The sequence below is a fragment of the Motacilla alba genome, chromosome 4 (assembly GCF_015832195.1).
Source record: "Motacilla alba alba isolate MOTALB_02 chromosome 4, Motacilla_alba_V1.0_pri, whole genome shotgun sequence".
Lineage (NCBI taxonomy): Eukaryota > Metazoa > Chordata > Aves > Passeriformes > Motacillidae > Motacilla > Motacilla alba.
Window position 1 is genome coordinate 25,489,854 of NC_052019.1, and position 24,846 is coordinate 25,514,699.

Genomic DNA, 24,846 nt, shown 5'->3' on the forward strand with positions numbered 1-24,846 from the left:
AATACAGCATTAGCTCTTTAGTTTTCCAACCAGAATTTTATTCTAGAATTTAGTTATCAACCAAACTAACATGGAAAAGCAATGTTACCAGTTTTCTTCCGACAGTACACAAAAAATTACACATTTCCAAGATTTTAGAGAGCTACAGGGGATGGAGAAGAAAGGGAAGGAAAAGAGAAAGTATACAGAGAAAAACCAAGCTGCTAGTTTGTGGTGACAGATTTAATAGCAAGTTAACAGGTACAACTACTACATTTACCTATCCTCTCCTCATAAGAGTCACTGCCTCAGAAGGAAGACTGGCTGAACAAGTTGTGATTTATTTCCTGAGTCATTGCAATTTATACTTCAGAACACTAAGGAAAATTACAAAGGCTACTTGGCTGCTGTTTCAGCAGGGCAGCAGCTTCTATGGGGAAAATTGCTGAGAGGGCAGACAATTTTTCAGTCATTCCAATTTAACCCCCTACCAAGCAAATGTCCAAGCAATCTGCCAGGTAATTTTGCCCGTTTCCAGCATCCTTCTAACCAAGGTCGCTGGATTCAGAAGCAAACTTTTTTGTTATCCTTCTTATAGTCAGTAACAAGTTCTTATATTCTTTTACCAGTAGGATACCAATATACATTCAAATTCCAGCATATTTTTTTTCACTTTAAGTCCACTTGTACCACATGTTGCATTTAGAATTTTTTAAAACTGTCCAGACTCAATCAGCAGCAGTCATTTCCATATCCATTTGGACTTTGTTAAGCATATTCAGTGAACAGAATTATTGGGAAACAGAAGTCAAGCCATGGCTTTTGTACTACGCAATTGGAAAGAAGACAAGAGCATCTTCAGAGGAAAACTATTAAGCAAAGTCACCAGGTAAAAACTCAGGATGCCACTATCTCAGTCCTTAAGTTCTAACCAGCACTTTCAAACATACTGCCCCCACGCAACAATGGAGAGAATTTATAAAGCACTACCCACAGTCATGCAAGCATAAAATCTGGCAAAAATAAACAATATTCCATCACTACAGGGATTCTTCACCTGTTCTTACCTCTGTGGCAGCCTGAAGGGCATTTGTGATTTCTGCAGCCAAGAGTCCTCCCGCAGACTTGATCACAAGGCGGACAGTTTCCAGAACAGCACTATCAAAAAACCACTCATGAAGTCTAGTAACTGGAGGCAGGAATTTTTGGTGTACACTTTCCCTCTTCTACTATCTCATTTTTTAAATACTTATTTTAAAAAAAAGTCAGTGCAATTTAGTCAAATTTCCTCTAACTCATTCCAGAAAAAAGGCTACCCATAAAGCGGTTTAAACAAATTCTTATTACAAAATAACAAGAAAATACATATTTGAATGCATCATTGCAACACATTAAAAAGGCAGAGGGATTCAAAAAAGCATAAAGCTCAAAATATTATAATATTTAATCATAAATAATTTCAGAAGATAGGGCATCTAACAGTTCACCTCATTATGCTGCAATTTCTTCCACGTTTATGCTCTTATTGTCCCCAGCACAAAAATTTTGCTAACCATTTTTTTATACGCCTTTTACCTCTGTAGTAAAGGCAGATAACTTCAAGACCAGTGATCTATTTTCTATTCTTAAATAAATCAGTAACCTGAAGGAATCAAAACATTGCATAAAACCATCACATCAGTGGATGCCGTATCAGGAGAGATCACCTTTTCTATTAACTTGAAAAGTACCTTCCATCCAATAAGACGCCTGCATTTTCCACCATGGAGATATCAATATTGCATTTACTTGTTTTGTAATCTTATCACATAAAATAAATTTACTACAACAATAATATTCAAAAATACTTAAGAGTAAAGCTGTATTTTTTCATGCCTATTTGTGGTAAGTAGTCCAACTTTCACAAAGTAGTAATTCAAAAATAGGAGGCAACTTTCAGGCTTTCTTGAATGAATAAACTGAAAAGATACTTGTGATACTTTTGACTTCAAATAAGAAGCAAAACAAAACTCCAATTCCCAACTGTCAGATCACTGCTGCTTGCACTGCTGTGTATGTGGGATGGAATGCTGGGCTGTCAAAAATAAAGAGCGTATCCCTGACAGAATTTTAAATGTTTCCCAGCTCTTCCTACAAAGTAGGGAAATAAATTGATTTAACTGCTGCAGAAAGCATAAAGCATCAGTGACTACTCAAGAATCTGACAGCAAAACTGCCTTCAGGAACTGCAGAGTTGTCAGAATCTGCTCCCTGTTTATAAGGCCAGTGAGTGTTACTTGATGTCATCCTTTTCAGAGAATTCTGGTACACTGAAACTAGTTTAAGTGACAAGGAAAAAAACTCCTCTTGCTACATAGTAACATGAGGTGGAGCAACAAGCTGATGTGATTTTATCTAGACTTTTTTTACAAGTCAGCTAAACAAGGCATTTGAGACAGATTATCTCTGGGCACTCACCTTCCTGCGGCACTGGTGCTTCTGACAGTCACGGATTTTAGTACACTTTGTTTCACACAGATATGGCTTATGGCACGGCATGCGCTTGGTGTGCTTCCCACAGCGACACTGCTTTTCAACCTCCTGGGCAGCAAGACAGGGAAAAAAAACCAGGGTGTTTTTAATATAAGAGGAAAAAAAAAGGAAAATAAAATGTTTTACTACTATCTGTAAAGGAAAGTTCAAGGAAAACTAACATTACACTGCATACACAAGGCAAGCGTGTCCTGCAAGATGGTAAGTGTAAATGCAAAACAAATTCATACCAAGAAGTACCTCTCCTGCACATGAAAGTAGATTCACCCCTAGTGTAAACAGATAATTTAAGAAGTAGATGAGCAGATTCATCTGACCTTCACCATGGCTGTCAGGTGATGACTGCTATTACCTAGACTTTGTAGCCAAAGCTGGTTCAGGAAGAGACAGCTGAGACCTGACAGAGCAATGGCTTTGTAGGCCAGACCACAGAAGCTCTGGAGATATCTAGAGCACAGTAAATTTCTTACTGTTAATTTTCTTACAAAGAAGAAAATAGTGTTATGTTATACCACCTTCCATCTCACTAATGAAGGAATATCATAGAAAGACAAAGCCAGAAGGAAGCTAGAAAAGATGGGGAAAAAATTAAGTGTCTTTTAGGGCATAATAACTTAAAAAAAAACAAAACAAAATAAAACCAAGCTAAAGCAATACACTCATCCACAGGTGCAGCCTCAACTCAATACAGTGCTCAAAACTTACTCAGAGTTGTGTTGGGGTGGGAGGGGAATAATGAAAGAACATGTTGCTTTTCACAAACAAAGTCACAGATTTTGTGATAGATATGATTTCATTTTCCTTAGGTGACCTGCACTGTTCCAGGCACATAGTTTAAGAGCCCAAACAAAATGTGAACCTGATAAAGTAAGACTAACCTGTCTGCATATTTCACAGGGACCCCGATGACAGCGCTGTGAACATTTATGGATGCCACATTCCAGAACTTTGTCGCAACTATCACCACAGGTGGGCACATCTTCTGTACAAGGCAATGTAAACTCTAGATGAAGAGTGAAAAGTACAAGTAAACATTTAGGGAACAAAAAAAACCCAAAATATTTAGGAAAAAAATGCAGTGTATAGTAAGTTCAAATGACAGTTGTCTTTTGGTTTTTTTTAAAAGCTTCCTTAGATTCACTTAGTTATGCACATCAAAAATTAAACTTCTGGTGCTAAATAAACCTTTGAAAGCTATGCAAAAAAAAGTTAATGTACTGTTATGGTTCACAGTAAGAAATTTTAATGGACCCTGTCCTGCAGAATTAGCCTAAATTATTGACTGTGAAAGACTGGAGGACTTTTTATTCAATTTATCATTAAAAAAAAAAAAAAAAAAAAAAAAAGTAGCTTACTTGTTTTCCCACATGGACAGGACCTTTTCCCAGAACGAGGACAGTCTCCACAGGGACCAGCATGACAAACTTTTTCACATGTGTGATTGCCACATGGCAAACACTTCCCACACACCTGAAAAATTCAGAGAAATCAGTGAATACAATGTAATAGAACTACATACGAAGCCAAAGCAAGCCAAGGTAAAAAGCAGGAGTGAAATGCTTCTGGATGGAATTTCACTTTTTCTGAATTTTGTTAATAAATGTTGTATTTGCTGAGTTCACTAAATAAAACTGATCATCCCTGCAGTGATCCTGCCAGGAAGGCCACAGTACAGTGAGGAGTTAATTTTTCACAAAACCTGAGTAGTTGCAAGTCTGTGCTGGGCTGCATTATGCTGCACATACACTTTGGCCACAGGATAAACTTACTGTAGCAGAAGAGATTGGAGGCACCTCCCACTTGGTACCAGTGATTATGCTGTCTGCATGTCCTTGCCTTTATCTAAAAGTGCAGCAAGAAGTTCTCACCTGAATACCCTTTCTGTTTGACTGTAGAAATTATGATCAAGGATGCTTTCTTCTTGTAAGGAGATCCCACAATAACCTTCAACAACCAAAGTGGGGTCTGCACTGTATGCTGCACATCTATCATGGCCCATTCGATGCTGCACACCTTGATCCGAAGATCTAAAGGGTCATGCTAGTCTTTAGATTATACTCCTTTTCTCTACAGTGAAATAAACTGCATTTTAACTGATACTTCACAGAGGCCAAGTACCCTCCTTACTGGGATCAGAACAGCCAAGCCTGGTACAGCCTCCCCTCCACCACTTAATTTTTAAAATTATTTTTATTTTTTCCAGTCTGTCATCCATAGCCTTGGTCTTAAGCACAGGCTGCAAATATACTTCAAAGAGTTAATCACAAAGCTTTCATTCTGCTACAATCCTAAAAATAAACATGAAACTCTTGTATACTAGGCTGCGGTTTCATTCTTATTTTGAAGGCAACAGCTGAAATTTCAACCTCAAGTACAAGAAAAAGAGTATACAAAGTTAAATTCACTGCTAGAGTAATCCCAGAACAATTCCAGAACAGTAACATTTTAACTACTATAAAAAATTAATTGAGCCATCAATTAAATCTCTTCCCAAACAATGCTGTTTACATTTTTGATTACACTCCCAAAAGTTAATTTTTTTTCTTACTGAATACATTTTTCCAATCTTTAATACACCAAGTAATCAAATTTTATAAAGGTGAGGAATCCATTTAAAAGGACAGCTTCAACAAACCTGATCACACTGCCACTGAGGGCTTGCACAAAGTCTCTCTGCTGTCTGTCTCCCACAGACACACCGCTGTTTACTGACACGTGGACAAGGCTGACAATCTCCTGTATGCAATTGCAAAGTGACACTGAGAGTAGGAATTGCAAAAGAATGATGTATCTTGACAACAGAAACAGCTACTGCTCTGAAATTTAAAAAGGTTGGCCTTACCTGCATGACAGGGATTCTCACAGGCATGCTGTCCACACAGAAACGTTCGTCCACACGGCAGGCGGCAAGACCACTCCTTGGCACTGCACCGTCGGGGCACTGCTTTGGCTTTTTTACAGTGACAGCTTGTTGTGACCATCTTTGGGCAAGGTGGACACGGTCCTAATTACAGGAAAAAAGAGTATCTTGCTAATGACAGGAAAAATAGTATGTTGCTAATCACCATTCAGCAAATGCAGCCTTGATTACATCTCTTCTATTCTGAGAATTTTAAATATACTTAACAAATATTAAGTTGAACTGTGTAACAGGTACCTAAACACAGGTCACACAACCAAGAAGCACAAAAGATTTACCTGGGTGACAAAGCAGCAAACATTTATGACCACAGGAAGGTTTGAATTCCCTCTCACATATCTGACCACAAGAGTGAGGTACCAGCCATGGGTCCACCGTTGGATTCTCCACTTTTCCACAGTAACAGTAGTACCTACTGGGAGTTTCACAGCGTTTGTATTCAAACCTACATTTTGGACTAAAACAAGGGAAAAAGGAGTGAAAACAAAGACAACTTCTTAAAACAATTTTAAAAAAAGCAGTTTTATCATTTTGGCTTCCCAAGACTGTTTCAATGCTACCAATTAACATTTTTATAACTACTACAATGAATAACAAAAATATACAGTAACACAGAATCAAGGTCTTTCTATATGTCAGATTTTAGAATACCTTATTGGAATGTCTAAGGAATTGCCTTGTTAATGCAATTTCTTTTCTCTAAGAATATACACAGACAAAAATAAGCACAGCAAAAATCAGAACAGTTTTTATGTCAAGTAATATCAAAAGAATCTATGCAACAGTTAACCTACTTAAATAAAACCAATTTTAAAAAAAGGATTAAAAACCAGGGGTTTACTAGTAGCAGTCTATTAGTCATGTAGAACAAAGTTTAGCTATTAAAACCAAGCATAATAATTAGAATTTTATCTGAAAAATTTTAGATTCAAGATGTTTCTTTTTCATAGAAATTAAAAAAAATAATTATTGCTAAAGGTAGATAGACACTAGAGGCCTGGAATTTATAAAGTGTCACAGACCCCACAGGAGCTATGAACAAGGCAGGCAACACAAGGAAGGAGAAACAAAGCAATTCACATTGCTGGCTACGCTGGAAAAGACAACAGACAAGAAGGTCCCCCTCAGAGAAGAATAGAAAGACTTTGAAAGACCTATGCACTCATTTTTATCAAACAAAACACCAATTTGCCCTGATATAATATATTACAGACCATGAACCATTTCTCTATAGTGATAGCATAGTTTCAGCATGTCCTTACATGTAAAATAAAATACCATTTGCCTGAAGAGGCATTATCAACTTGAGATGCTGCCAGCCAACAACTGACACTTTATTCCTAAAAAAAATCTGTTTAGGAAATTTTATTCAAGTAGCCACATTACTACCTTCTTCTTTATACCAACTGAAGGAAAACTGCAAGACTTGATTTAATGTTTGCATTATAAGACTAAAAAAAATTAATAAATCCCTACATCTTATTATTTGACAATATTTTTAAAACTTATTTCATGGTGCCAACTTTAAAGGTGAAAAATATGTGAAGCTATTCAGAAATAAATGTCAGAAGCTGAGACACATGACAGATAAGTTACCTTCTCAGAGGTTAAAACAAATTTGTTGCAGCAAGGTTTTAGTATCACTGTGAAATTTTTCTGAATCATGTTAACAAAAACTTATATAATTTTAAAAAGCAAAGAAAAGTCAGCCTTCTGAACTGGTTTTTTTTTGTTTGGTTTTTTGGGGTTTTTTTGTGCACATGATGTACAGGTACCATTTCCTCTAAAGGAACACCAGTTTGTCTGGTCTTCCCAACAGAAATAACTTTGTAAATGTACCATGAGGAGCTCACCATGGCCAGGGATAGTCTTTCTTCCCAAAATCATCATCCGTCAGAGGAGAAGATACAAGGAAGAGGCTGTCCTTGGCCCACTTCTGGATACACACCAGATGAAATATACAAAAGCATCCACAACAGCTCCAGACCTAAAGAGCAGATATCAAGTGTCAATTGCTTTAAATGAGGTTTCTGTTTCCACTGATGAACATTCATAATATCTAAAGAAATACTTCCCTTTAAAAACAGTTTTTCAAAGATAGATTATACCCACTGTTAGATCAATACAGACAGTTTTTCTGTTACAGATTCATACCTCTGATCTTTTTTCCAGCTCCCATGGGAAGTTTTTGCCAAAGCTGATGGAGCCCAAAATACCCAGATAATCAGAGAAATGTTGATTTAAACACTGTTGGAGGTCATGTAGCACAAATTGATGCCCAAAGAAGGACTATTGCCAGCTTAGCTCTGTTCAGACACAGCTTTGCCAAGCAAAGCTGGCAAGTCCTGAGGGATGGGGACTCCTCAACCATTGTGAGCGAGCTACTCCAACTGTCATATTACCTTCCTAGAATCCAATCTCCACCTCCCAAGGCCCAGTTTGTGCCACTCTCTCTTATTAAACCATCTGGCACCATAAAGGTGACTTTGGCTTTACCCAGAACTATAACAATTTGGTAAGGAAAGTGCAGAAGAAAATTTTAACTAATTTTTTTAATAACTTAGGACAATGTTATGAAATAATACTGTGAAAATGCAGAGATTTTCTCCATTAACTTCCAGAGGTCAGTGCCAATGACTAACTTCCGATAACTTCCCAAAGCTAAAGCTAAGCAGGAGACATTATGTAAACAAACAGACTTGGCCAAAATTATACTGATTCAAGATAATTAGCAAACCACTGAGTTATAAAAGAAGGCTTTCTAGTTACCAAATCTCACTTCTGCTAAGATAAGATTAACTCTATCAAGAGCCACAGAAATATGAAGCTAAACATACTCATTGAGGTCTGAAAGAATATGGATTAAATATGTTAAGAATTCATACAAAATATATTGCATTTCTTTTTAAAAAGTTACTGACTACAGTTTCATTATGTACTTGTAGTCTATCTATTATAAGAAATTTAAATATTTTCTGAAATGTCTGAAAAAATTATTTTTTCACTTCATTTCTTTTTCATGTCAAACATACAGCTGATGCCTCAGGTGTTAGCTTTTATATTTTTCAGATTCTGTACTGCTTTAGTGTGGAACTCTGAGCTTCATATTAAGGGATGGTAAGCTCTCTTCACAGAGTAGCTAGACAAAACAATTCCTTCTCTAGCTGGGGACCCAAGGACAAATGATCCAAATCTCAGGCCCAAGAGCACAAACAACAGCGGAATGAAGAGAGAAAAACAAGAAGGATGGGACTTCATACCCTAAAGCTCTAATTGGACAATTAACTCCAATATGCAAATGGATCAGGACTTATAAAAGTGAGAGACCTTGTGACCAGTTGTCCCTTTTCTGTGACCATTTTGGGTTCATCTTGGGTGTAGCCCTGGCTGGGCTCTTGTACTGCCCAAGGTGTCTCCATTGAGGCCTTTTAACAAATCCCTACTTTATTCTTTAACTCTGTCTAGCCTCTGTTCTAGGTCAGCCTTCACAAGGCATCACAGTTATACGTGTTTTTCATTCAAGTACCTCTAACAGAAAGAGGAAAAAATATTTGTCCTGAAATCTTTCCCATATAAAATGTACCTATATGAAATAGGACAAACTTCTCTGACACACACACTTCTTTTTCACCTGATCAGCATTGAGGGCAGCAAAGTTTATCTTAGTTTCCCTGCTGCAAATCTAACAATAATATCTCCTCATGTTCTAGTACTCAGGTTTTGCTTTGCTACTCCATAGCTTACTGAATACACAATTGCAAGCACTGGCATTTCAGCACTTATCTTTGTCACCTGCTACTACCTAAAACTTAAAAACTATTTCACACAATGATAACAAACATACGAGAAAAAAAAAGACATATTCTGATTACAAGCTACACATATAACCCCTTACGTCTTCCAGCATTTCAAAATGCAAAGATGCCAAATTTGCATTTAGTACTTTTACCCTTTTAAAGGTATCAATCCAAAGAATAACCTCAATAATATATACAAGTTATTCAGACAGTAACATTTGTTTTGCTCTAAAAGATTACTGTAAAGTACTCACAGCTTGGTTCCTTTTAACTGAAGCAATGCAGATGAGACATGTCATGGCCCCTGACTGAAAAGCCTCATTCATGTACTGTCTTGTACGTTCCAGTTCACTTGCATCTCCATCTTTAATGGACAAAAATTTTTAAAGCAATTAGTAACATTTAATCTGTTATTCTGTACATGTTGAAACTGCTGCAAAAGTATTTTTTCTCTGAATAAAGCCAGTCATGTATTATTAAAAAGGCCACACTCAAGGCAGTTAAAAGCTAGACCAGTTAAAAGCTATACCATTGCTTCTGCATGAAAAGACAAGAAGTACAGCCAGCATGCACTGCTGGGAAAAAGCATTTTTAATGTAAGACATGATAGACTGCCTTCCCACCAACTACAGTAAAATTCTAATACACAGTGATACTGCATTGGTTATGCTTTCAGACCAAAATAAAACTCAATAAAAGAAAAAACATTACCAGTTTGACTGGTGTAAATGGTAAATGTTTTGTCCAAAATCTTCCCTTGTTTTACTTCAGCATCTTCATCATCATCTTCAGACGAGGAGCTTAATTGGTCTTCAACTAGCTTTTTTGCTGCAGCCTGATTAGCCTTCTTAATTTCATCAAATTTCTTCAGTGAAGATAATTCTATTAAGAGAAAATACTAATGATGACTAATACCATGACAGCTAATTGTAAACACCACATTCAGTTCTACATACTTTCAACTGTCCTTTTCTTTTAAGAGTTTGCTGATTTTATTTTTTAAGAGTATCATATCACTACATTTTCAATACCACTCAAGAACAGATAAACTGTATTTACTTCTTTACTGTACATTATCATAAAATTCACAGCAGAAATTATCTGTCAATCACTACTGACAAATCCAACCTAACATACCAGAATATAAGCAACTATAATGCTGCTTTATGAAAAGGATACTTTAAAAAAATCCCACACATCCCACACAAACACAACTGTCACAGCATGAGGAAAAGAAGAACAAAACATAACACGCAGTTTTGTTTATAACAAATCTACAGTTGTTACAACTTGGAGATACCGTGCAGATAGCTCTCTAGCATTTGGTATATATTAAATTATTACTTTTACTGATCTCACTCAAATTCAACAAATCTTTACAGCAGTAGTGTGTTCATGCTATTTCACATGATTTTTCTACTAGACCCAATATATTTACCGAGGTTTCGCCAAGTGTAGTTTTAAGGCTTTTCTTAAGAAACTATGCTGCCACTAAACAGAGCTGTCTTTGGCACTTCTCTGCTGCCTTTCCCGAGGATGAACTTGCACTCGCAGCTGCCGCGCACACCGAGAGCCCGACCCTTCCCAGACCGGAGCGCAGTGTTTCCCTGACCAGCGCACCTAACGCTGTCTCTACCGAGCAACTCCCCCGGCTGTTTCCAACCAGAAAGAAACATTTCATCCATTACTTCACACTTTACTCTTCTGCTCCGAGAAGACGGTGTACCCTGCCGAGGGCTTAGCCCCTCGCTCCTCGCCACTGCCCGAGGCCTCCGCACCTCTCCCCGGCACGAACCTGCAGGCAGGACACGGCACATGGCGAGCACCGGCTCGACACCGCCGAGCAGCGCGGCAGCGGGGCCGGGCCCGCCAGCCTCCCTTCCCCGCCACGCCGGGGACAGCCCCGACCTCGCACCTGCAGGGGCTCCGGGCCACCGCCGGCTCCCCGGCCCGGGGCCCGGCAGCGCGGGTAGGGGGCGGGACGCGACACTCACCGCTGGCCCCCTCGCCGATGGCCCCCGCTGCCGCAGCGCGGGCACCGCCGCGGCCCCTCGCGGCCGGGGGCCGGGCGGCCGCCCCTGAGCGAGCGGAGAGCTCGTCCCCGGGCCTGGCGCGGCCGCGGCCCCGGCCGCCCTGACGCCACTGAGTCTCCATTCGTCCCTCGCCAGAGAGCGAAGGACGGCGGTGGCACCTGACCCTCCGCCTCCCCCTCGCCTGCACAGCCGCCCGGGGAGCGCTCCGCCCGGGCCAGCCCGGCCTGGCCGCTCCGCCCGGCGGTGGAGGCGGCGGCGCCGCCGGTGCTCCCGCGGCAGCGCGACTACAGCTCCCGGCGCTCCCCGCGCGGCGGGCGGGCCCGCGCCGGGCACCGCCTCAGCCGGCCGGGCTCGGAGCCGGGGCTGTGGCTCTGTCCCTGGGTCACAGAGTGTCCCAGCTTGGAAAGAGTGTGAGATCACCGTCATTAACTCAGCGCTGCCACGTCCACCATTGAACCATGTCCCCAGGTGCCACATCCATACTGCTTTTAAATCCAGCAAGGGATGGCGACTCCATCACTTCCCTGGGCAGCCTGTTCCAGTGCTTGACAACCGTTTCGGGTGAAATTTTTCCTAGTAACTAGGAAACCTAGTTAGTAATCTAAGTAATCTAACTAATCTAACCTCTCCTGGCGCAGTTTGGGACCATTTCCTCTCGTCCTGTCTCTTGTCACTAAAGGAGAAGACGCCCCCGCCCCTCCCCTCACTGCCGCCTCCTTTCAGGTGCTTTTATGGAGCGATGAGATCGCCCTGAGCCTCCTTTTCTCCCTTCAGGTGCTTGTATGGAGCGATGAGGTTCCCCTGAGCCTCCTTTTCTCCCTTCAGGTGCTTGTATGGAGCGATGAGGTTCCCCTGAGCCTCCTTTTCTCCGGAGGGAATTTCTGGCAGCTGCTCCTGCGGCATGCGGCTCTTCCAGACATTTTCTTCACCGCTCCTGTAACTCCTATAATTTCATAGGAGTCTGAGTGTTAAAAACCGACCGCAAAGCCTGTTTAGAAACCTGACTGAAGCACATCCAGAAAGTTTTAGTGCGCTAAAGCATATATGGAGGAAGCCTCCCAAGTTCTGACAAATAAAGGCAGGTTGAAATAATTTTCATTTTATTGACATTTCCTTATAGCACTTACACTGTGGCGTGTGCCAGGAGGAAACTTTACATTTAGCCTTTTTTCAGCAAATACCTGCTCATAAAAGTTGTTACAGAAGATTTCCAACCATAAGTAGTCTGAAAATAGCAAGCAAACCACTGGAGATGAATTCTGGTTTTCTGTTCTATTTTGAAATGGTTTAAATCAAAGAGTTTTTATTCTCAAGAAAGAGGCAGCTAGTGAATACAATTCATGTCTTAGAATGAAGGATCAATACCGTAAAAAAAATCATTAACACTAGATATCTGTCCTTTTTTTAATTAAAACTTCATATCACACATTTATCTAATAAAAAGTCTTAAGCACTTCAACAAAGGAGAGAAGTGCTTTCTAAGCACCTAGTAGCCATATAGGATAGGTTGCTGCTGGCATACACATTACTAATTATATTCAAGACCTGAGCTGGAAGAATGCTGATTGCAAAGTCCAACTCTCACAATATAGCTAAATTCCAGAATAATCCTTGTTCCTGTGTACAGGGATAGAATCTTTACTGACAGGATGGCATACCCTTCCCCTTTATCAGCTAATGAAGCCATTTATCATTCAAAGCACAGGATCAACAGGGCATGAACAAACATTTTGTATTTATATTTATCCTTGTTGTTCCATATATACTATGCATTAGGTACTTCATGAAATTTCATCCTTGCAGTAAATCAAGAGTTATTTCTAGATCTCTGGCATGCTGGAAAGCATTAACATTACTAAAAAATAAAACAGCCAGAAAGGAATGCACTTTATAAAATACCCAATTTATATTATCTCCATCTCATTAAGGAGAGAATGCAAGTGTAGAAATATTATTGACAGTAACATGTACATAGGTATTTTTTCAAAGTGGCGGTCCAGTTGCTCAGGATAATCAAATTTCCCTAAATAGAGAATTATGCATTCTCTCATTACAGTCCCTTTCTTCACTCCTTTTCATCAAACTTATCCAATGTTACGTGCCTATGATCTAATTCTACTGAAAACACCCAGCTGCAAATACTCAGCTGAGACCACAACTGAGCAAACCAGTTTTCTGCCAATGGAAAAAGACATATATTAGGGGAAAGTCCAGTGAGATAATGCATCTTAAAGCAGTTGAAAATGGACCTAACATACAAATCTATAGACTTTACTATCTCAGAAGTAGTTATGAAAAAATAAATCCTCTATCAGTGAGAAAAACAGCCTCTTTAGTCATGTTCTTCCCCCAACAGCAACTCCAGAAGATGCTGTAGGAAGAATTTGGCCTGTTGTTGTCACATCTTCCCCTTGCACTCTGCCAGCGTAAACAAGTGTTACGTTAGGAACATAAACATTTTTAATTACAAATCTTCAAAACTTGATAGTCCATGTTCTGCAGCCACATGATTACATGGAACAGAACAATCTTTATTGTATATTTTTATTTGTATTTTGTTTGTATATTATTTGTTCTTATTGTGAAAAGAACACTAGATTATGAGTCATCCATATCTTTCGTATTGATGCTCGCATAAAATTGTATTTTCTCTTCTCTGTATTCCAGCCTTTGCATGTACTATCCTGAAAAAAGGTATATTTCAAACTGCCCACTTATATTTCAAGAAATCAGCCAAGGTGGAGCCAATGAAGTAATAGTGTTTTTCAAATCTTACAGCCTTCAGTATTCTCATCTACATTGTAGATGAGAGTAGATAATATTAGTAGATATACCTAATTCTTTTTATAATATTGCATACTTAATTCATTTCATGTTAATCAATAGATATTAAAATATGCTCATTTATACACAAATTTAATATAAAGGCTAATGACTTAAAATAATTGTTACCAAACCTTTCATTCTTTCCATAAGCAGACACAAAGAAATTATTTTAAAACAACCAGCAAAATTTCCAATATTTTCCAGTATATCACAGTGCATGTGCATCTGCCATAGAGCAGCGTTACAGAGAGTACAAAACACATTAGCAGATAATAACACCTGTTTGTGCAAGAGCAAAGTGTTATCTTCCATTCTCATTCTTGATTCTTCTTTTTCTGCCCCAAAACTGCCAAATATGCGCTACTTGTAGGAGATTAGTGACATTGTCTCAGCAAATAATTTTTTTTGTAATTAATAGTGAGGTACTACAAAGATTAGAAATTAATGTGTTCAGCCCCAGTCAGGATGTGTTCAGCCCTCAGTCTTATTGGCAACTTCCATTGTTTTTATTCTGCTTTTGACAATCCAGGTTTATCTGTGGATGGATCTGCTTCTTCTAAGTCTGCAAATTCTTCCTCTATAACTGGCTTCAATATTTTCTCTATTTGTGTGAGTCTTTTTTTCACTTTCTGTTGTGCACCTTCATACTCAGCCAACAACCTGGCAAACTTGGTTTGCAACCTGTCCATAGCACGTTCCATGTAGGCGACCTTCTCTTCCAGATCTTTAGGATCACTTCCTAAATTTGCAATTTCAATGTCCAGCAACCCATCTTTCATTAGGATTTGCTTGCCTTTTTCTTCCAGCATAGCCTTTGCATCTGGATACTCTGTCAAAGCCTCCATGAGATCATCTTTAGACAGACAAAACAAGTCTGAGTATCCAATACTTTTAATATTGGCTGTTCTTCGATTGCCAGCTTTGCTACCCTTGATATTAAGAATGCTGATTTCTCCGAAGTAGCTGCCATCACTTAGGACCACAAATTGGGTAACTCCATCATCAGCAACTACTGCCAGCTTGCCTTCTTTGATAATGTACATCTCTCGTCCAATATCTCCTTTTCTGCAAATATAATCTCCAGGACTGTATACTTGGGGCTGGAGTTTCAAAACCAGTTCAACCAGCAAACCCGCTTCACAGTCTGCAAAAATCCGAACTTTTTTTAGCGTTTCCAGGTGAACATTGATTGCAATCTCTGCTCTTAGTTTATCTGGCAGATACTTCAAGACTTCCCTTTCATCCACAGCCTTTTTATTTGTCCACAGGTAGTCAAACCACTTTATAACTCTTTTTTCCATGTCCTTACTCACATTCCGAAAGTGCATGTACTGCTTGATAGCATCAATCCTTGCTTGGAACTCTGCCCTGGCAGCATTCATGTTGGAGATCATTGAGCCCACGTTACCAACAATGGTAGCAAAGATCAGAACTCCAACCAAGAAGTCAACGACCACAAAGAAATACTCAGAATCTCTTACAGGAGGGGGAGTTTCACCGATAGTAGTCAGGGTCAGTGTTGACCAGTAGAGACTGTAGACATATTTTCTAGTCAGGCGGGCAAATTCAGGATCTGAGGTGTTGGGGTAGACCCATGTGTCAGCCCCAAATCCAATGGCTTTTGAGATGGAGTAGTACACACAGGCATTCCAGTGAATAATAATCACAATGTACATGACAAGGTTAGAGATCCTGAAGATATTTGGGTAGTTTGTTCTTGTTTCTGTTCTCTGGAAGAATTCAAACATCCGAGCTACTCTGAGTAGTCTGTTTATTCTTAATTCTGGGTAATTCAATCCTAACTTAAAGTATAAGAGATCAGTTGGTAAGATTGACAGAAAATCTAGCTTGAATTGAAAAGATTTCTTGTATTTCTCTCGTAGCTTATGTTCTTCTTTCACCAGAAGACCTTGCTCCAGGTAACCTAAAATAAAATTGTAAATAGTAAAAAATGCTACAGGTTCAAATATGTTGTGTTAAGGGTCAGTACAAATCTACTTCGAAAAATATTTTGGGTGCAAATTACACATGAAATATAACTTCCCTTACTTTTTAATATTTAATTTCTTATTTCCAAATAGTCAGCTTAGTGCTACATGGTTCAGCTTGATCTATGAAAGATAAACAAGTCTAGATCTGAACATTTTCCTGCACTTTTCCACAATGGTGGACATATGAAAAAAACTCCCATCTTCCTCTTCAAAGAAACCTCCACAAGCTATAGGAAGGGTGATTAATGAGGAAAAGAATTTGAACACAGGAATTGCAGTTCCATATTGAGTGGATCTACTTAATAGCTCCATAGGTTAATATTTTAAAATAAATAGTTGTAGCTGAAGTTAATGGGATGTCTTGCTTGCTCAGTGGTTGTGAATATCAAGCAAATATTTGAATCTCCCATTAATACAAAAACCAGATTTAGGTGCTTGTTTTTCAGAACCCCTGATCCTCTCTTGGCTGCACTACATGTTTGTTTTTTATGTCTTGTTGAGTCAACTACAGGCAGAACAGCTTGTACCTGCACATCTCAAACTTTATGTGTCCTTTGAGTAATACACAAAATTTCATCAGAATTTCGCCTACTTTTACAGTAAGGCTGCAGTCTTTCAGAAATCTAACTCAGTGTCTTTTTTTCACTATTGCACCTCATCAAGGCTATTCAGATAAGAGAAGTGGTAGGGTTTTGATTTAAAAAAAAACTGGCATAAATATGTAAAAAGGAATAATTAGACCTTGAGTATATTTACCTGTCCTTGTCCGTACAAACATATCAGCAATATAAATGGCATCAGAAACATAATCAATAATAAACCATGCCACTAGGTAATCATGCTGGAGCTCATCAAAACAGGCTCTGAATATGAAAAAACAAAAGCAAATTACCATAAAATAAGAATTAAATATTTGCATTAATCAATGATGAATATAATATTTTTATCTAGCCAGGGATATTATGATTTTCCAGAAGTTCTATGTAGTCTCTAAAGGAGTACATCACCTAGCAATAATCATGGTCCAGTTGTACATGACAGGCATTGTGATGCAAAACAACCAGTTGTAATATATATTTCCTGCTGGATCAATGGTGAAAATATCTTTCTTCTTCCTAAGTGGTAAGCAGGGGGGAAAAAAGAAATTTAATGAAAGACTTGAAATACACATCTCATTTTTGAGGAAGTAAGCATTTCAGAAATTATTATTGTGAAATAAATGGTCTTTATCAAAGTTAAACTTCCTTGCTCAAATGCATGGAAGATATGAAGCTGGTACAACTTGGTGTGACACAAATTTTAGAATCTAAATTTTGCTGACCAAAGTTAGCTTGGCAGTCTCACTTCACTTCATAGTGGCACATGTGATTTTTAAATTATTTTTTCCTACCCAAATAACTCTCTTGTCTGATAATTTATTTTGTCATTAAAAAAAAAGGTGATGATTAATTTTTAGATAAATATAAATTGTGAGATGAATAGTGCCTTTCTCATAGGGAAAAGTCTGGCCCTGAGGAAGATAAAGCATTGGCATAGTTTACATAAAGAAACCAAAGAATAGGAAATCATACAACACAGGTTTCTACTGCACTGTTTTGAGTTTCTCTTCCTTAGCCAGAAAATTATGAATTTACCAAGCAGACTATAAAGCAACAACTTTTAGAGCATTGAAGAGTTTACTGGCTTGTAGGTGCCTTTGTGTGTGGAAGAGATTGCTTTATACTGGCACATCATTTGCTGCAGTGTGTTATACAAGAAATATTAGATAATCAAAGGAGATATATCTTGATTAATGTTTCAGATCACCTCCATGCATGCATATTTCTGTTGTCCACATGTGAAGTTAAGTCAAAACAACTCTACTCTAGGGAGAATAACAGCAGTCTTTACACTCATTCACGAAGGTATAAACATCTTTACAGGACATCTCTGAATGAATTTGTTCTTATATCAAAAGCAATGTTATTACATAGCATAACTAGACCTAAATGGAAAATACTTACTCTTCTGTATTTTCTTTCTTCTTCAACTTATCTTTATTTTTATTTTTCTCCTTTTTTTCTTTGTTCTTTTGTGTTTCTCCATCCTTTTTTTTTTCTGCCTTGCTAAGAAATAGATTAACATTTTCCTTTGTTAAGGACCGAGTAAAACATATGTAGAATAAACCTAAATCTCTTAGAAATAGTAATATTATTACTCTTCATCTTACCTCTTCTTTTCTTTTTTCCTTTTCTTCTCCTCTCTAAGAAAAAGAAAAATATGATAGGGTCATGGGATGCACATCCTGTTTCTTCAACATCTATTTATTAGAAGCATCTGGATTCAGTAAGGATAACATTGTACTTATGTGTTTAGCCTTCAAAAAAAGTGTTTTTCTTATTGCTTGTTATTTCACCTAAAACTACTTTTGTTTTAAATCAATAGATACAATATCAGTAACTTTGGTAATAAGGATGATCATCATCATCATAACTGATGAAGCTGAATAAAGTGCATGAAGTTGAAATGTACGTGCAGTCTCTTTTGGGCTTACCTGAATGACATAACTGTTTCTAATTAAACAATTAGATATTTATTATAATTGTTTATTTCTGCTTTTATAATCAAAATTGTAGTACTCTCATTTTATCAAATGGCAAAGATACTTACTCATCTTTATTACTATTATTGTTAATATTGTAGCATGCAAATACTCCAGGTAGATATTGTTGCCTGGGAAACAACAAAACAACACAGTTATATGATATCCGCTGAAATTTAAAAAACAAAAATCTCCTAAATATTTACAATAAGCAATATACTGTAATCTTAAAAGCTTTGGTTTTTATTAAGAGTGATGAAAATTATATGATAGCAAATATGTGCTTAGATAATCCTATGTAAATCATCAAACTAAAAAAACTAAACCAACACAAAATATATTTGACATACCTGTTTTCCCCTTCATGCTTCAGTCCAAGGTCTTTACTCGTGTCATGCACTACCACACTGGGAACAACTATATGGGAGTGATGGCTCTCAATCACTCCTACCTTCATGGTCAGGTTTGTTTTAACTTGGGTAATTGAAGAAGACTGAATAAAAAAAGAATCAAGTTATTTCTCCTCTAGAATAAGTAGGGGGGGGGGGGGGTTTGTTGGTTTGGTTTGGTTTTTTTCCCTAGGAATGAATTCTTTACATTCTTGCTTTCCTGAAGACCAACAAGAATATTTGCAGTTTCCTGTCTCCCATGACATTCCCACCAGACAAGAAACTTACCTGCTGAAGGGAACGTTGTACACATATTTAGGGAAACATTAATTTAGGTCTTTCTCCTGAGTTTTAACACATACTTTGAAAATATTTGAACAATTGTGTTTGAAACATCTACCGCTGTTTCTCAAACCAAAGGCTTGAAACACTGTATCAAGATGGAGAAACAGATTCATGCACAGATGACGTCCTGAAAACCAGACTAAAAAGTATCCCCTGGCTGTAAGTCCAAAGAAATCTCAGTATATCTGGTAACAGAGACTTACACTTTTGAGATCAAAGAGTGGGTTCTGTAAGTAAGAGGGTAACACTAGTGTAGTGATTTCCTTATTCATATAGCAGGTGGTATATAAAGACCAAAATAGAAGTGTTAGTGGCTCTTTATGTCTGGTCTGTTTATCTCAAGGGAAAAAAAAAAAACAAAAAACAAAAAAACCAAAAAAAACCCTGAAAATGTTTTCTAGCTAATACAATGCAGTCTACTGCATCATTTTCTGGCACTGGTGTAATTAACTTCTGCTCTCCTTTTTCACCACTTATTCCTACAGTGCTGTCAGTTATATCTTGGCATCAGTGAGATTGCCAGCTCTTTAGGCATGAATTCTACCAGTGTGATTTGCTCTTGCCAGGGCCATTTAGAGAGGATTATAAAGCAGATATTGATACTGCAGTAACAATATTCCTGTATGTGTGAAATCAGAGTACAGAGATCTCTGTAAGGCACAAAATGACAAATGAGTGTCTGTATCACTGATAAGTGAAGTCAAATGCCACAGGGATCAGTCTTAAAGCAGTGTATTCTGGCACACCACAAAGGAGGAGGAGAATGATAGAGCTGACATTGCTGCCAGACTTGACTTCCCTTATTTGTCAATAAAATTAAAAATATGCCTATACAGGAAATAGGAGGGGAAATCCATGTTTCCAGCACTCATCAGACATGAATGACACATGGTGCAAAAAATAATACAGCAATATCACAGAATAACAAAATATTCTGATTTGGAAGGGACCCCCAAGGACCACTGAGCCCAACCCTTAAGTGAATGGCCCATACATGGATCAAACCCACAACCTTGGTGTTATTAACACCATGCTCTGACCAACTGAGTTTTAACATACTACTCAATAGAAAGATGAAAGTTGAAGATTAAGATGTGTTATTCCATGAATAGTCCTAAATATGGTCCAATATTACTGGTCAGACTTTCAATGCTTACCAGCATGGATCAGGTCTAAGATAAATAGACATAAAAATATTCTAAATATCTAAGACATGGTTAACTTCAGGTTAGATTCTTGTGGAGACTAAAAGCTGTACCAGGGTTTCCTGTGACTTACTGCTTGAAAGTGAGAGGATTGAAATTACACCAGGTTCAATTAAGTAGCTTTATATCTGCTTACAGGTGCTCTGAAAGCTCTATTAATTCTGGCACACACAATTCCATCCTGATTAAACCTATATCCTCCACAGGATCACACAAATACTAGTGCAAAATAAACCTGTGTCCAACTCAGCACCAGACAAGTTCAAATGCATTATTCGCAAGGGAAATGATTTCTCCAACAGAGTGGGCTCTAAGCCAGTCAGTTCATGTTAGTATTCACAGTACCAGCATTTCTACATAGGCATATATTTTTCATGTTTACTTTTGCTCTTTAGTTTCAAGAAAAAAAATTTTTAAATTGACTTTGTGCTCTCCAGGCATAGTGATTTGCACTTGTACTAGAGTTTGAAGATGATGATAAATATGATAGAATAGAACGTGTCCAAAATCACACCAATCCAGAGTATGTAGCCTGAAGGCTGGAGAAAAAATCTGTATCCTCTACAATCCCATCTTCTTCAGGGTAATAGGATTTTCTTTGCATTTTTTCAAATAAACAAATTCCTCTGCCTCTGTTTGTGTGTGTTGTAAGCACAGATACTGTGAGATACTGTGTGTTCTGGGAAAGCAGCCATGGAGCCATGGCAGCCATGCATAGGATTTGCTGGGAAAGAGGAGCTGCCATTTGAGGCAGGACTGGACATTTCATATTACTGAGGCACTGAAAAATTGAAGTATGAACTACCCTGTAGTCTCAAAATACCAAGTTTGAATGTCAAGTTTAGGTAAGTGCAGCACCAGGTTCTTTTCCTGTCAGTCAGGATGTGTAGCACAAGAGTATCTTCAAATTCCACTAGTCTAAAAGCAAATTGTGGGGAGTTTAAGTTCCCAAGTCTAAGACACAGAAATGCTAATGCAGCATGTGCCAAGTGCAAGTTGGACAGACATAGAAATTAAATCTAGTTTGGGGACTGTTTGCAGCATTTGCCCATACTGGGCACAGTAGAAAATATCACATTAAACTCCCTGGATCCAAATTCATCTTAATGCATTTTCAAACATTTCAGAATTTTTACTAAATTCTACCACTATCATGTTTTCTATTTTGTAGTCACACATATTTTTTTTCTTTAACTGATCCATTGTCACAACTTATTACAGTGCTTTTAAATATTGGGATGGACCTTTTCAGATTATCATATTTAGGTAGCAAATTCAAAAGCTAATAGATGCTTTCTATAGACATAGTTTAGATTTCTACCATATGGTTTTTACTGTATCATCCCAAATAGTTTCCTTTTACTACTTGGATTTTTTAAAAAATGTAGCTACTATGATAAACAACCTAGTTTTCAAGCACTATGAGCTGAAAACTAATTATATTAATCACTATATACATCAAAATCTTTAGGGCTGCAAGAAAATGAAGGCAGTATTATCCTTTTACAGGATTGTGATGAGTGGAAGACCAGCTTCTGTCACTTCTGCTCTTTTATTTTACGTATTTCTCCCTTTCTTACTGGCCCACCACATTCACATCTCTAATCATTATTTTCATAGAGAAAATGCTTTAAATAAGGATACCCTGGAACAGATTTGTGCATCATATAAAGATCTGATTTTTTTCTTTACAAAAAGCAGCAAAAACATCTTCATTAACATTGAAATCAGCAGCATGCTACAGCATGATCTGTCTTTTCTAACATGCTAAGAGTCCTAAGCAGTTTCAACAAGCAGTGTGCATGCTTACCTTAGGAATGTAATCTGCTGCTTCAACTAGAGATTTCAGTCCTTTAAATCAGCCACATTTCCTTACTACATAAGCAGTATCACCATGAAAAGCTAAATATAATCAACATTTCATAAATAAATCGCTTATTGATTGATTTCATAAAGAGCCAGCCCCCTGTGCAGTTCTCTGAATTATTCCCAAGGAAGGACATGGTTATTAGAGGAGGATTTCCTTGACCTAGTGATGGATTTTGAGATTTAGAGGGAGATGAAAGTGACAGTGGCAGTCTGTATTATCCTTCACCTAAGCAGAAGCTTACTAGCCCTATCTACAAGCACAAGCAGTGACCAATACTGGAGTGTGCTCTGTTTTGAAACTGAAAAAAATATTGTAAATAACTATATATTCAGTATTGTCTGCTCACTTGTTCTCTTAATATTTCAGATGCTTTTTAACTGTAGTAACAGGTTTTTTACTGTAATAGATAAAACGCCATAAATGAAAATTTCCTGTTTATTTTAATGTGTATACCATATGGCTGAAGAAAAGGAAATAACATTTTAAATTACTTAAAGGTCTTAAATAATATAACATATTATTTGATGCTTAAAAATACAATGAACTGTGGATATATTTTTAGTGGAAAATGCCTTGATAATGAAGTTTTAGGACACTGAACTGATCTTCAACTTCAGTATGGATTATGACTTTGCAAAATGGTTTAAGTAATTGCATTCCTCCTCCATTGTAAATGTGCAAGAGTGCATCTGTAGTGGCCAGAGAGTCAAGAAAAGCCCCACAAGGATCCTAGCATATACTTCAAAAGAGAAGATGGTATTTGCATATCTCACCTTTAGTATTTCACTGCTGGATACCATAAGAATGAGGAAAATAATGTCCTCTGAAGTTTGAGTGATTAATTTTTCAATCAGGAATCTTGTACATGGCCAATTTTTGTAAAAAAAAAAAAAAAAGCTCTTAAGCAGCAAAAAGAGGTAAATGTTGAAACTTGAATTTATATCTTTGTCACAACTGAGATATAGCTAAAGTTACTGAATTATATTCTAACTTTGCTTCACAAAAGCAGAATCCAGGAAAGCAGTCCAGCCCATGGGACTCCAGGATTATGATACATTTGTTTCTATAACCAAGTGCAGCTGGAAAAAAATACCATTAACAATCACAGGAACCAACTTAAATCTTGCAGCCCAGGTGACTGAGTTTATGGATTTAATCATAAAACAAAAGCTCAGCACAGGTCAGCCTCCTGATGATAGAAGCAAATTAAACACTTCTGCTGCTATTACTTTCCAAACCTGAAGACAGTCATTCCATTTTCCAGAAAAGAGAACATATATTGAAAATTAAAGAAAAAAAAATAATTTAAAATAAGATAGTAATGGGCAACAAGGAAACATATACTGTTATGCACAATGGAAGCCACATACAGGAGTTGTGAGTAAGATATGCAACATAACAAAGAGATAAAGTGAATAATCTTCTAAATTCTGGCATATGCTTTACTGTTGTCTTTGAAGAGCTGAAATGCATCTGTTATCCTAAAATCGTAGACATGAAAGGACTCTCAGAAGGTTACTGCATCCAACTAGTATTGAATCTTGACCAGATTTACCTCTGATTCTCATTCTCCTGGGTTTTTACCTGTCTTGCTGAAAGATGTCAATGTTCAGTGCTGAGCAGTGATTCTGTGAATATGTGGTGACACTAAGTGTTTGGGACATATGCCTTGTTATGTGTCACAAAAGAGTTGATACGTCTTTGTAATCTGGTATAGAGCTGCCAGTTTTCTTATAAAATAATAAGTCCTGCAAAGCAAAACTAACTTATTTTTTTCTTTACTGGTTTACCCTGGAATTTTTCAAAGCTTTCAAACAGAGGAAGATGAGTCCTACTAGGTCTGGCCACTTGCTTGTTCTGACAGTGACCAGGACCTCACTAACCTGTGAAGAAGTTTTCAGGACAAATTCTGGATAAGCTCAACACAATGGTGTCAATTCTGCCCTCCTTTAAAAGCCAGTTATATAGCTATCATTGACTTCACTGACAATTATATTAGTTTAATGTCAGTATTTTTACATGGATATTTTTCCTGTGATTCTGTATTCCAGTGAAGTAACCTTGACTGATGGGAGAATGACAGCAATAATGGATTATTGTTTTAGTAGGCCAACCATAATCTCTTTTTGCATCTTGCATTGTCATCATCTTCTCAATCCTGTTAAGGCTACGTGTAGTTTCACATACCCATAGCTAAAAAACTGGATACATTACACATATGTATGACTTAGGAATAAGCAGGTTTTAATGGCACAACATTGCTTTTCAGCTTACTATGTTGAAGCTCTGTAAACAGAAGAGTGTTTGGAATCACAGTTTTGGCAAACTTATTTTCTGCAAATATTGTTCTGTTTTTTCTAGTGCTGATGTGATTTCAG

The 24,846-nt window shown here is 37.7% G+C and overlaps 2 protein-coding genes across 3 annotated transcripts in view; both read right to left on the minus strand.

The window, feature by feature from the left end:
• NFXL1 (nuclear transcription factor, X-box binding like 1) overlaps positions 1 to 11,546 on the minus strand; it is a 45,940-nt gene extending 34,394 nt beyond the window's left edge. The window contains exons 1-12 of one of the 2 annotated variants that reach the window (XM_038135714.1): positions 11,223 to 11,342; positions 10,917 to 11,023; positions 9,940 to 10,110; positions 9,483 to 9,592; positions 7,285 to 7,418; positions 5,710 to 5,888; positions 5,354 to 5,515; positions 5,147 to 5,247; positions 3,867 to 3,981; positions 3,390 to 3,514; positions 2,437 to 2,559; positions 1,047 to 1,137 (exon numbers count right to left, since the gene is read on the minus strand). In XM_038135714.1, coding sequence (XP_037991642.1) covers positions 1,047 to 1,137; positions 2,437 to 2,559; positions 3,390 to 3,514; positions 3,867 to 3,981; positions 5,147 to 5,247; positions 5,354 to 5,515; positions 5,710 to 5,888; positions 7,285 to 7,418; positions 9,483 to 9,554 — 1,102 coding nt within the window. In that variant the 5' untranslated portion in view covers positions 9,555 to 9,592; positions 9,940 to 10,110; positions 10,917 to 11,023; positions 11,223 to 11,342. Of the gene's footprint in view, positions 1 to 1,046; positions 1,138 to 2,436; positions 2,560 to 3,389; positions 3,515 to 3,866; positions 3,982 to 5,146; positions 5,248 to 5,353; positions 5,516 to 5,709; positions 5,889 to 7,284; positions 7,419 to 9,482; positions 9,593 to 9,939; positions 10,111 to 10,916; positions 11,024 to 11,222 lie in introns of both variants that reach the window. The other variant, XM_038135713.1, reaches the window with a different exon arrangement.
• A 793-nt stretch (positions 11,547 to 12,339) lies between these two features.
• CNGA1 (cyclic nucleotide gated channel subunit alpha 1) lies at positions 12,340 to 22,606 on the minus strand. The gene is made up of 8 exons (XM_038136566.1): positions 22,409 to 22,606; positions 19,010 to 19,152; positions 18,728 to 18,790; positions 18,288 to 18,320; positions 18,082 to 18,183; positions 17,086 to 17,193; positions 16,835 to 16,941; positions 12,340 to 16,011 (listed from the first exon to the last, which is right to left on the minus strand). Exons 2-8 carry the CDS (start codon positions 19,114 to 19,116, stop codon positions 14,594 to 14,596), a joined length of 1,938 nt encoding a protein of 645 aa, XP_037992494.1. The 5' UTR covers positions 19,117 to 19,152; positions 22,409 to 22,606; the 3' UTR covers positions 12,340 to 14,593.
• Between the last annotated feature and the right edge of the window lie 2,240 nt (positions 22,607 to 24,846).

Bases quoted from the DNA above. Each gene is read 5' to 3' on its own strand.
- CNGA1 (XM_038136566.1), bottom strand. From the start codon at position 19,116: ATGAAGGTAGGAGTGATTGAGAGCCATCACTCCCATATAGTTGTTCCC. The intron at 18,321-18,727 runs GTAAGTATCTTT...TCTTTTTCTTAG, and splicing joins AATAATAGTAATAAAGATGA to AGAGGAGAAGAAAAGGAAAA. The intron at 16,942-17,085 runs GTGATGTACTCC...TTTCATATTCAG, and splicing joins TGGACCATGATTATTGCTAG to AGCCTGTTTTGATGAGCTCC.